Source organism: Fonsecaea pedrosoi, assembly GCF_000835455.1.
Source record: "Fonsecaea pedrosoi CBS 271.37 unplaced genomic scaffold supercont1.9, whole genome shotgun sequence".
In the NCBI taxonomy this organism is placed as follows: Eukaryota; Fungi; Ascomycota; class Eurotiomycetes; order Chaetothyriales; family Herpotrichiellaceae; genus Fonsecaea; species Fonsecaea pedrosoi.
The window spans coordinates 961,209-973,083 of record NW_013550607.1 but is presented as its reverse complement, the minus strand read 5'-3'; the positions used below and the strand labels follow the sequence as shown (position 1 = coordinate 973,083).

General features: G+C 48.3%; 4 protein-coding genes across 4 annotated transcripts; 3 read left to right on the top strand and 1 right to left on the bottom strand.

Annotated features, from left to right (window-relative positions):
• Positions 1-3,292: 3,292 nt before the first annotated feature.
• On the top strand, positions 3,293-4,910 carry Z517_12456 (uncharacterized protein; the record flags this gene model as incomplete). Its single annotated transcript, XM_013422870.1, has 2 exons — positions 3,293-3,901; positions 3,966-4,910. The coding sequence occupies 2 exons, from the start codon at positions 3,293-3,295 to the stop codon at positions 4,908-4,910; spliced, it is 1,554 nt and encodes a 517-aa protein (XP_013278324.1).
• A 240-nt stretch (positions 4,911-5,150) lies between these two features.
• Z517_12455 (uncharacterized protein) lies at positions 5,151-5,444 on the bottom strand (the record flags this gene model as incomplete). The annotated part of the gene is made up of 1 exon (XM_013422869.1): positions 5,151-5,444. The coding sequence occupies one exon, from the start codon at positions 5,442-5,444 to the stop codon at positions 5,151-5,153; it is 294 nt and encodes a 97-aa protein (XP_013278323.1).
• Positions 5,445-6,288: 844 nt separating this feature from the next.
• Z517_12454 (uncharacterized protein) lies at positions 6,289-8,827 on the top strand (the record flags this gene model as incomplete). Its single annotated transcript, XM_013422868.1, has 9 exons — positions 6,289-6,498; positions 6,561-6,780; positions 6,841-6,860; positions 6,982-7,138; positions 7,805-7,879; positions 7,937-8,177; positions 8,241-8,395; positions 8,643-8,697; positions 8,743-8,827. The coding sequence occupies 9 exons, from the start codon at positions 6,289-6,291 to the stop codon at positions 8,825-8,827; spliced, it is 1,218 nt and encodes a 405-aa protein (XP_013278322.1).
• Positions 8,828-9,732: 905 nt separating this feature from the next.
• Positions 9,733-11,813, top strand: Z517_12453 (uncharacterized protein; the record flags this gene model as incomplete). Its single annotated transcript, XM_013422867.1, has 11 exons — positions 9,733-9,842; positions 9,902-10,026; positions 10,165-10,377; positions 10,434-10,546; positions 10,604-10,712; positions 10,739-10,937; positions 11,000-11,123; positions 11,200-11,264; positions 11,322-11,348; positions 11,442-11,687; positions 11,742-11,813. Coding segments are annotated over 11 exons (1,401 nt in total), but the record flags the coding sequence as incomplete, so codon positions are not given.
• Positions 11,814-11,875: the final 62 nt, after the last annotated feature.

The window sequence follows — 11,875 nt, the reverse complement described above, 5'->3', positions numbered from 1 at the left end:
CCCTCCTCTTAAGCGCGAGGGCCTAGGCTCTAAGGTTCTTACACCCCCTCCTCTTAAGCGCGAGGGCCTAGGCCCTAAGTAACGCCTCAGCGTAGCGAGTCTAAGGTTCCTACACCCCCTCCTCTTAAGCGCGAGGGCCTAAGCCCTAAGTAACGCCTCAGCGTAGCGAGTCTAAGGTTCCTGCACCCCCTCCTCTTAAGCGCGAGGGCCTGTACCCTAAGTAACGCCTCAGTATAGCGAGTCTGAGGTTCCTGCACCCCCTCCTCTTGAGCGCGAGGGCCTGGGCCCTAAGCAACGCCTCAGCGTAGCGAGTCTGAGGTTCTTACACCTCCTCCTCTTGAGCGCGAGGGCCTAGGTAAGTATTTCGACGAGCGATAGTAATAGGGATACCCGGGGATTTCCCAGTGTATGTGATAGAGGTATCCGAATCTCTTTAGACGGTTTAATAATGGGCGCGTAAATGCGAAAACAGGTATCGACTTAGTTTTCTCGGAGGGCGAGGAAGTTGCGCCATGTTAATTTTTACTGGTATACTTTCTCTCCGTACGGCTATAGCTACGTCCATTCGCGCTATTCGGTTTTCTCTTTTAGGTAGGTTTCTTAGGTATCTCGTTAAGGTTGGGGAGGGTAGTAAGTTCTCCTGATCTTTTTTATTAGTTTATCTAAGTATTAAAGTTAAGTATAGTTACCGTATATGTCTCGGTATGTACTTAGTATAGTATTAATATTGTAGGTTTAGTATCGCGGAGCGTTCATTATTCGAATACCTAGATATCCTGCGTTTACCTATATACCCATTCATTTTATTAAAGAGATTAGGGTGTAGAATGGATCCATTCTATAGCTAGGGTTGATAATGCTGTATAATATATCGAGTCCGCTGTTCGAATGTAGATCGAGTACGGGAGGGTGCGTGGTAAATGAAATGGGGAGCTACCTAGAGCGCGCTTAGAGGGGGTTACGCTGTAAATAAACTAATGGGTGAATTATCACGCTGTAAGCGGACCAATGGATGAATTGTTACGCTGTAAGCGAACTAATAGGTGAATTATCACGCTGTAAGCGGACCAATAGATGAATTATCACGCTATAAGCGAACTAATGGATGAATTATTACGCTGACTAGACTAGGCTACTTTAGTATTTAGTGTAGATAATGCTTAGCGGTATACGCTTTAACGCCTCGAGATAGGGTATTTTCAGACTTCGATATCTTAATAACGCGACTAGCTATAGAGATAGGGAGACCTACGTTAGATAGAGGAAGAAAAATAATATATAAATATCTATAATAAAAGAAAAATATCTAACGGAGAACGTTAACCTTAAGGGGTAGAAGAAGGATGGAATATAAGGATAGTTACCTTTAGTATAACGAGTATATTTACTAGTATTAGCGGGTCTCTTATACCTATTACCGACGACGTCGGTAGGGTCGTTCTTAGAGTTAGCTCTATATAGAAGTTAGTAATAGAATATACTTTAAGTACGCTATAAGCGGTAAAGGAGTATACTTATAAGGTCCGGATATAATACTAATACTATAGAAACTCGCGCTAAGCGCGTATACCCTTAAAAGGGGTAGGAGATTTAGGGAGTGACCGACGAGGAGCTATTATAATTAAGATTAAGTTAAGAGAATTATCTAATTTAAGAGCGAATTAAGTAGGTAAGTATTACGTATAAAGTAATGATAAAGAGAAAGAAGAGAGAGGAAAGGAAGGCCTTAATAGAGGTCGAAGACGTAGATATATAACACTAGAAACTACCTACCTATTAAGTATAATACGATTATACTATAAATAGAAAAAGGAAATAAATAGGCTAAATAGTAATAAAGTAAATATACCGAGTAATTAATGTATAAGAACGAAATACTAAGAGTATAATTAAATTAAATGGAAGGCATTTATTTAATATAATAATAGTATAGTATACTATTATTACCTAAATGCGGATACTTCTACATTAGGACTAGGTTAAGTTAACGAGGCTATATAAGGCTACCGTAAGTTAACGAGGCTACGTAAGGCTACCGATTACTCGGCTATCTTACTAGTTTAAGGGCGAACTACCTAGGGGAGAAAGGGTAACTATTACGAATAACTACGTAATACTAGATACTTAACTTAGGCTACTAGCTAAGTAGCTGACTTACCGTATATATATAGTAAGAGGGGTTACACCTATTAACCTTAAAGCCTTCTTTAAGCGTTAATATCTCTATCTATAGGCTAGTTATCTATCATTATTAATCCTATAGTACATATATTTACCCTCTAGTTAGGTAACGGGTCTAATAGTTAGGCTACTAAGGAAGTAGCTCTAATACTACGTTAGATAGAGGAAGAAAAATAATATATAAATACCTATAATAAAAAAAAATATCTAACGGAGGACGTTAACCTTAAGGGGTAGAAGAAGGATGGAGTAGTACGAGAGATTAGACTTACCTTAAGAGGTCTATTCTCTAGGGGACGCTTCTAATCGTAGTAAGTAAGCCACGACCGACCAGGGGTTCTCTCCTATATAGTCATTTTAGGGAAATTTCTAGTCCTAACTTAACATCCTTAGGCCGTTTTTTCCCTATAGTATATAGGTAAATTCTACTAATTATATTTCTGCCTGTAGATTCTCTTATTATAATATAGTAGAATACTAATACATCATTATATTATATTTCCCGTTACGGAAGACACGTACTACATGTGATCTCTCGTCCTACTTCTGTATGCCGCTCGCTCAGCAGTCCTTCCCCTGGACACCCCACCTTAGAATCGCATGTCAGGCCTGTTTCTAACACTTGAGGACGTTCGCATGTGGCTTAATGAAACAGCTCATACAGTAGACGGACAATCTCACCTTTACTCCGATGGCTAAAGAGCCATATTACCGACTCGGAAAACCTTGCCGTGGGAACTTAGTTCGATCTGAAAGCGCCGTCCTACGCCCCACTCCCTTCACGGAGCTGAGCGCGGGACAATAGTGAGAGTTTTGCGCACCACGGCCTTCAACGGACAGCACGCGCTCGCTACACACGGCTAGCGCGGCTCTCACCCGTGTTGGTGGAGCGCTATCTCCAGTTTGTCCCCTATTCCTCCCCACCATATACAAGCATTGTAAATCTCGATCCGGAAACCGGTTCCGTGTTCGCCGTGTTAGGATACGCTTTTCACTCCTACGGATTGTATATGAAGGTCAGGCTGTATCCTTACACAGACCGCCCGGATAAGAACTCTTCGCGTAGCTCGCCGCGCGTGCCACCAAAAAGTCGCTGAACCACCTCGCCGCCATGAGCAGCAAACGAGCAAGTAGCCCATCTCCCGATGCTGACAAGTTTCAGAACGAAGCAGTGATCTTAGAGGATGTACCGTCCGATGGTGCCCCACGCAAAGACCTGGATGTTGCGGCCCAATTCCTGGCCACTTTAGACACTTCTGTCGCCCAAGAGCCCGTCTCAACTCAAGAGGAACGCCGTGTGCTTTGGAAGATTGATCTGACGATTTTACCGCTGATCCTGGTCACCGTTGTCCTTGCGGCCATTGACAAAGTGATCATCTCCAATGCGGCAATCTACGGCATGTCGGAAGATACCAATTTAGTGGGAAATCAGTTCTCCTGGGTCGGCTCGCTCTTCTACTTTGGCTACCTGGTGGCGGAATACCCTGCGGCCATTCTCATCCAGCGCCTTCCCCTCGGAAGGTTCTTCGCCATCACCATCATGGGATGGGCGGTTATGATGTTGTGCACTGCTGCCACCAACAGTTTCGGTTCCTTGGCCGCCGTCCGATTCCTCATGGGCATGATGGAGGCCTTTGTCTTCCCCGTGTCAAGCATCATGACGGTCATGTGGTGGCGAAAGAAGGAGCAGCCAATTCGCGTGGCATTCTGGTTCAATTCGGTAAGTCTCGCCTCCCCGTCCTCTCAGTCTCTAAAATTGGTCGCGAGCTAACAAAATTCGGCAGCTTTCGACCGTCTTTTCTGGGATTGTGAGTTACGGCATCGGCCATACGAACACAGCTCTGCATCCCTGGCGCCTGTTGTTCCTCGTCCTGGGCGGGTTTTCCGTCCTTTGGGCCATCGTCATCTTCATTTTTCTGCCCAGCTCACCCGTTGATTGTTGGTATCTCAGCGAGCGGGAGAAGTATGTGTGCCTCTACCGCGTGAGGGAGAACAATACCGGGGTGGAGGATAAGAAGGTGAAATGGTACCAGGTCCGTGAATGTTTGACGGACCCCAAGACCTGGCTGTTGGCCATATTTGCGATTGCGCAGAACATCCCGAATTCGGGTATTGTCACTTTTGCGGCGATTATCGTGCGGGGGATGGGCTACTCGCCCATCAAGACGGTGGTCATTGGGATTCCCACAGGCATTATTGCCACAGTCTGGCAGATTCTTCTGTCAATCATTCAGTCCTATCTGCCCAACACCCGATGCGCTTTCATTGCCGGAGGAGATATGGTCACTCTGGCATCCGCCGTCATGTTATGGAAGTTTGACAGTGACAACCGGAGTGGACTCCTAGGTGCTTACTACTTATTCTACACGTATTGGGCGCCGTACGTGTTGGCAACCTCCCTCCCCATGGCAAATACGTCCGGTCACTCCAAGAAACTCACCATGAATGCTGTCTTCTTTATCTCTTATTGTGTTGGATGCATCTTGGGACCACAGACATTCCGCTCGAACGATGCGCCCACATATTCTCGTGGATTTGAAGGCCAGATGGCGTGCTTTGTCGTGGCAATCGCCGCCATCTCTGCGTATGGGTTCCTATGCTATTTGGAAAACAAGAGGAGGGACCGTCAAGAGCTAGGGACAGCATCGGTCTCGGACTCCAATTTGACCCAAACCTCGTTTTCTGATCTCACAGATTTCGAAAAGAAGGAATTCCGGTATACCTATTGAGGCCCTCGGACCGCAAATCTCTGGTCGCATCGAAATGAACGGCATGGGGAAAATCCTTCTGGGCGGCCACAATGATATCTATGGTTCAAGGCCACCTCTCTGGACGATGGCAAGCCCTAGTTTACTGAAGTCTCATATGGCTTTCGAACAACATTGTTATAGAAACCATATCTATGCCTTAAGGTTCTACCTGGTGGTCAAATGCTCCACAAACCACTCTTTGGCTGCTGCAGTTGATGATTACTTTGAGATCGTATAAGGCGAGAAATGATCTCCCTTGATGTCTACGTGGGACTTGGGCTCTTTGGCTGCCTGATAAGTTTTACGTTGCCACGGGAGGAAGTCCTGGTCCGCGAGGATGAAGCGCCTAAGAATCGGCGCAATCAGTTCCACCAGAGGCGTCACGTCCATCAGGACCATCAACTGATAACTCTGAAGAGTGAGTCGACCTTTATAGTTGCGGAGCCCGGTTTGACTCATCCCTTTGATGTACACGGCTTTCGCGTCGTCGCCAGATTCTTTCACAAAAGGCATCTAGTGAAGCTCCTTTCCCAGAGCGCGATTTGTTCGATGTTCCGCCAGTTTCGGGTGGTATCAGTCGAGGTCGTTACCATAGCCTCCCATCCAGGCTGCCATAATAGGAATCCACTTGATCAGTGGCGTTTATGACACTACAGGGTCGAGGGCTGTAACAACGAGCACGTTTCTCCCTCCGAGATTTGTTACCTAGACACCGATCCGCTCAGAATCAATCTCGGGGGGGTGGTGCATAGCTGATCGCATTCTGCCAGTCTTCGACCAGACCAAGATGAGCCACCTGCTCCCGTGGCTCACGTTCACTGTAACCAAAGTTTCGACAATCGAAGAGCCAGGCGATCCCGACTTCCACTTGAGCATCGGCTACTTCTGGTATTGTGAACTCCTTGAACCCACCAAGCTCATAACCGAGGATGACTATGGGGTGTGGCCCGTCACCAGGTGACAGGCGTAGGACTCCCCGGATTTGAGTCCATCCGATCTAAATGCCGCTGGGCGTGGCTTGCCGCTTCGATTGGCCATCTTGTTACCTGCATGGCACACGAGTCGTGGCATCGACGCCTGCCGAGGATAATGCAGAATAGCGGCTGCACCTAGTCCGAAAGTGGATAGTATGCAGCCTCGTCATGGCCGATGGCATGTTCCAATTGGGCCGTGGCATGATTCAGAGCGTCACTTCGGGGGCATCTCAACTCATAATTCAATGTTGAGATTGTCCCACGGGGAATGTGCCCCACGGAGAACATACGGACATTGAATTCTGATCAATATATAGAGAGAGAGAGAGAGAGAACAAAAGACTCCATAGTCTTCTCATGGGCATTCACAGCTTCACCAAACCATGCATATCAAGATCCCCGCCCTTCTACAAGGTCGTCATGGACGGCAGATGGCTACAGACGCAGACGGACAGTCCACAAATGACAGCGATCACAAGGCCACTATCGATAGCAAGCATGAGAGAATCGAGCTGGAGAATGGAGTTCAGCATTTTGAGTCCGCTACGGACACACAGGGAAGGGTAACAGGGCGCGTTATTTTAGCCATTTCTGTAAGGCCAGGAGTCCATTTCTCTAGCATCTCAGCCGCGATATACTGACCAGCATTATCCAGGCCCTTAGGCTGACATATGAAGCCGCTCTTTTCTCTTTCGTAGTACGTGCAGCTGTCCTCTTGACCATCAATGCAGACGTTGGCCCGTCAGCCAATCTGAGTTGGGTTGCTAGTAGCTGGTCATTGGCAAACGCTGTTCTGCAGGCGACTTTTGGTCGCGGGGCAGATATCTTCGGCCGGCGATACTTTCTTATCTGTGGCGATATTTTTGGACTTGTCTGTAGGTTGCAACTCATTACTGATGCTACGACTTGAAACAACAGCGCCTGACTTGCGCAAGGGAACTTTAGTCAACGGACGGTATGTCACACCCGCTCGTGCACTTCAATGGCTGAACCCGCGTATAGTGCCAACACAATCCGAGTTGTGATTGCAGGCACCGCTATCCAGCTTCGTTCCATGTGCTCTTCCTTCTCTCTAGCATAAGCTCATCCAAGCGCAGGGGATCGGTGCTGCCCTTCAACAAGTTACATATGTGTCCGCCTTTGAGATTGTCCCCAAAGAAACATCGAGGGGGGCAAATCTGTCTGCACTCAATCTTGCTGCTCTCCCTGCTTCAATGTTTGGAGATATTATCGGTAGGTGCGAACGATTGGATGGAGGCCCCTGCAGCTGACTACATGGGTGCCTAGCCTTTTCTGTGGTCAAAACATTGAGCTGGCGCTACACATACTATTTTTGCACCATGATCAACGGGATAGCCCGATCATGGTTATCGTATTTTACTGGCCCCCAGGATGGGTTGGACTCCGTCTGGATGGCAAATCACGCACCCAACAATCGAAAGACCTGGACTATGTTGGCGTGCTTCTGATGGCCGGTGGTTTGATTTCTCTCTTGCTGGGCGTCTCATGGGGGGGAAACCCTTACCCCTGGACTAGTGCAACCGTCCTCGTCCCACCACTAGTCGGAGGTATTGCTCTTCACTCTACATCGCCGTATGAGACATCTAACGCCTTGACAGGACTGACTGACGATCCTTCTACCTCTTTGGGAGTTCTACTCCCCGGCTGATATGGGCAGACTGTTTCCCGGGAAATTGATCACAAATGTCAGATCGGTCATCCTAACGCTCTTCATCACCTTTGCTTCCGGTCTTGCGGTAGCTACTCTTCACACTTTCACATACAAATGGCATTTAGAGCAACACTGATATTTATTGGCAGCTCTATGGGCTCCAGGTTTACTGGCCTCAATGTCTGCACCCAACTCTTCACGTCGGAGACATTCTGACATGCAGATAGTGATTCAAACCCTGTCTACTACAGAACCTGATCGGGCTGGCTGGCTCAGATTTGTACTCAATGCCGCCGGGACTAGTGAGTATTCCCAGACGAGCAAATCTTCCATGTGTCGCCATTGACATTCTCCTACAGTCGGAATCATGACATCGGGAATTTTCTTTGGTATCCTGAAGCCCACGCGACTCCAACTGGTCGCATATACTGCGCTACAAACTGTTTTTCCAGCAGCGATGTCAACCATCACTCAGCACTCACTTGCGCGGGCGGTAGTTCTGGCTATACTCACTGGTTGGGCCCTCAGCTCGACCATGAGTGCCAGTGTCTTGTTTGTCCAGTGCGGAGCGGGCGACGATCGCCTTGGTATCTCGAACGGGTAAGTTCATTTCCGGCATTTGGTGACAGCCCTGAGAGGACATCGAAAATGACGAGAGAACAGGCTGCGCGGAACCATTGTGAACTCCGGAGCAGCCATTGGGTTTGCGATCTACGGGAGTATTGTCAATAACAAGGTCAGAGGTACCATGGGGCCAACCATGGCCACGGCTTTTGTCGGCGCGGGATTACCAGCCAACTCAATCGAACCGTTTATTAGTGAGTAAACCTGTCAGAACCAACGCTTTGAGGTAAGATTAACCAAGGTGCAAAGGCGTTTTCCTGACAGGAAACTCCACCGTTCTCGCTGGAATCGATGGGGTGACACCAACCGTCCTAGCAGCCGCAACAAGCCCATCTCGAGATGTGTACACCCAGGCATTCTGAATCCTCCCCCTGGTCACCACAGCCTTTACTGGTAAGTCCACAAAGAAACTCGAAAGTTTCCAGTACTGATGCTATCTAGGCGCTGCCTTTATTGGTAGCCTCTTTGTCCCAAGTGTCGATATTCACTTGACTCAGTAAGCTACCAAGACACATCTGAAGTCTACGGCTAACACACATAGACATACTGCTGTTCAACTCGATAAGCCCCACGTCATTGGACATGGTGAAGGTGAAGCAAAGGTTCTCACAGAAGAAAGTGCTTAGGAGATACTCAGGGAGTGGGCGACCGTGATGTTGTCACGCGAGGCAAAGACATACTACCTTTGAAAAATATCGTGTGAACTTGCGCCAACATGGAGACAAGTGATATTCCCATCCAGGAACTGCTCGCGGAAAGAAGATATAACATATATACCCAGGTGTCACAAAACACTCCATTTTGTTATTTCACGATTCCCCTGGTCATTTGTTAACCCATCAGCTCTGTGAACTGAGACTGTCGAATCTGTGGAGCAAGATGCGTATCTGGGGATATGTTCCCTCTTGACGACCATAAGCTTTCTAGATTATCTTGACATTCGAGAAACCTGTAGTCAAGTTGTCCACGTATATCAATATTCAGAAATGAAAATACTCATTCCAAACACATAGACTCTCTCGTGACCTTTGCTGGAACTTCAATATTTTTGAAGGGACATGGAGGGGTCCGCCACCCGAGGAATCTCCCTGCATCTCCCTGCTACACGCAATGCTCCTACCCATGTGTTCAACCCTGCTTCCTCAGGTTTCTCCAACAGCAGCCTCTGATCGACCCAGCTAGCCTGTGGCTGGGCTCTCCGAGCTCCGGACTGTGTAAAAGCTGTGAGCTCCGCATTTAGCTCAAGATTCTCTGGGCTCAGCTTCTCTTTCCGACTTCCTGGGTCTCTTGTTCCCCGGATTTTCCAGCTTCCCAAGGATGCTACAGTCTCGGGGACTCCGCTTACCTGCGTGCACAGCACGACTCGTGGTAGCTCATCCCGGAAGCAAACAGAGCCGGACCTACAGGGGTCCCAAGTTGGACATGTCATTTTGCATACTTAGTCTACAAGGATTCCCTCGACGGTGAGCGAAATGTCCAGCCTTGGAACCAAGCATCAACAACCACAATCATCCAGTTTACTTCTTCCAACATGGCAGATAAGACTCCAGTTCCAGCCTCGGAGATTGAGCACGTACATTCTGAGATGGATGTTCCCCCCGAGCTCGAGAAGACCCACGTCGAAGAAGAGCGGAAACTAGTGTAAGTGATAAAGAAATCGTGAAACACGATTTGCCTGTATAATTGACTGTGTGAACCAGGCTCAAGATTGATTTGCGCATCCTGCCGTATCTCTCGGTCATCTTTGGCTTGTCTCTGCTTGATCGGATCAATGTTTCGGCCGCATATATTGCAGGGATGAGCATTGATATCGAACTCGCGGTCGGTGAGGACATGGAAATGGAGCTCACATGAGCTTGGTAGCCCTAGAAGACTAACATGGACTCAAGGTGCTCGTACTCGATGAGTCTATTGTTCTTCTTTATCACCTATGTCTTGCTTGAGATCCCACTAATTTGGTAAGTTGAAGAGGCCCCCCCTTCTTCCCGAATTTTTTATACCGTGTCTGTTGACCTAGGATGGATGGATGGGTGGATTATTCGACGAGTCGGCGCCAGATGGTGGCTGAGCTTCCTGATCACTGCCTGGGGTATCTGCGTCATGTGCCTGGGGTTTATACAAAGCTGGGTCCCATTGGTCGTCCTCTGCGTTCTCTTGGGAGCGTTCGAGGCCGGTTGTGAGTTGATGGCTTCCGATACCGATTACATGGCCCGGCTAATACGGCCTTGACAGTGTTTCCGGGGGCGGTCTTCCTGATCTCTGCATGGTACAAGACATATGAAACGGCACGAAGAGTGTCATGGTTTTATATGGCCTCGCTGATGGCTTCTGGGTTCAATGGTATTGTGGGTTCATTCCTAGCATCCCTGACCCAAGGTTCGTCAAGGCTCACAAATGGTCAGATTACATATGGCCTGTCGGTGATCAGGTCTGGAAGTGGCACCTATCGGCAAGGGTGGAGATGGATATTCTTGATCGAAGGCGCCATTACAATATTTTGCGGCTTGATAGGTTCCATCTGTCTCGGAGAATGTCAGGCTTCTCCACAAGTTTGCGGTTTGGACCGTCCTGTGCTGACTCTCTATTGGCAATTCCGGAACACAGCAAATGGCTCAACGAGAGGGAGAGGCATATCGCCACCGTCCGACTTGCCAACGAGCGCTCGGGCAGAGAGTACGAGCATCCAACCCTCAGGCAAGGCTTAAGACTCCTTATGGACTGGAAACTTGCTTTCTAGTAAGTTCGCCGTCCTCGAGTCTACCATTGTGTGCGATCTTGGGTTGTTGACAGAGATCAAGCTGCCTCCAGGCCTACCTGGGCGCGTGCAGTGTATATGCATTGGGCTACTACACACCAATAGTTCTTCGTCAGGGATTGGGATTCAACTACGCCTTGGCCCAGATCTTGTCGAGTCCGCCATATGTATGTTTACCCCGTAAGCGTCGTTACACCGTCTACTAAGACCCAGATCAGCTCATAACATGGCGTTTCTGATTAGATACTGACTGTTTTTCTCTCCCTCCTGACATATTGGTTGTCGGACAAGACGAAACTACGCTGGCCGTAAGTGAACCTCCATTTCTGGCCTGAAAGACTTTGCTGACACCCAACGATTTGAAGGTTTCTATGCTTCCACGCCTTGGTCGGGTAAGTTGTGCTAGTCGTTAGTTCTAGAATTGCCCTAATTTCCGCTATATAATTCTCCACTGCACAAAAGCTAACAGAAGACACCATTGCTAGACTTGTTGGGCTCGTCATCGTCCTCTGCGCTAAGCCACCCGGGGTTCGCCTCTTTGGGGTTTTCCTGGCGATATTTGGCACCAACGCCAATGTGCCAGGAAATCTGACTTATGGACAAGGCCAGACCGCTCTACCACACAAGAAAGGTCTGGTGGTGGCGGCCCAGGTCGGGTTTGGTTCTATTGGGGGAATTACCGGCTCAACCATCTTCAGATCGCAGGATGCGCCACAGTACTTCCCTGGGATGTGGGCGACCATCAGCTTTTAGACACTATACATTGTCATGACGTCTGGCATGAGCTTGTGGTTGACAAAAAGAAACCGTGACGCGGATGAAAAGGGGGAGATCCTCGAAAAAGTGGAAGGATTTAGGTATGCGCCATAGGAAGAGGTCGGTTGGTGCGATATCAGAACTGATGTATTCGCCGCCACAG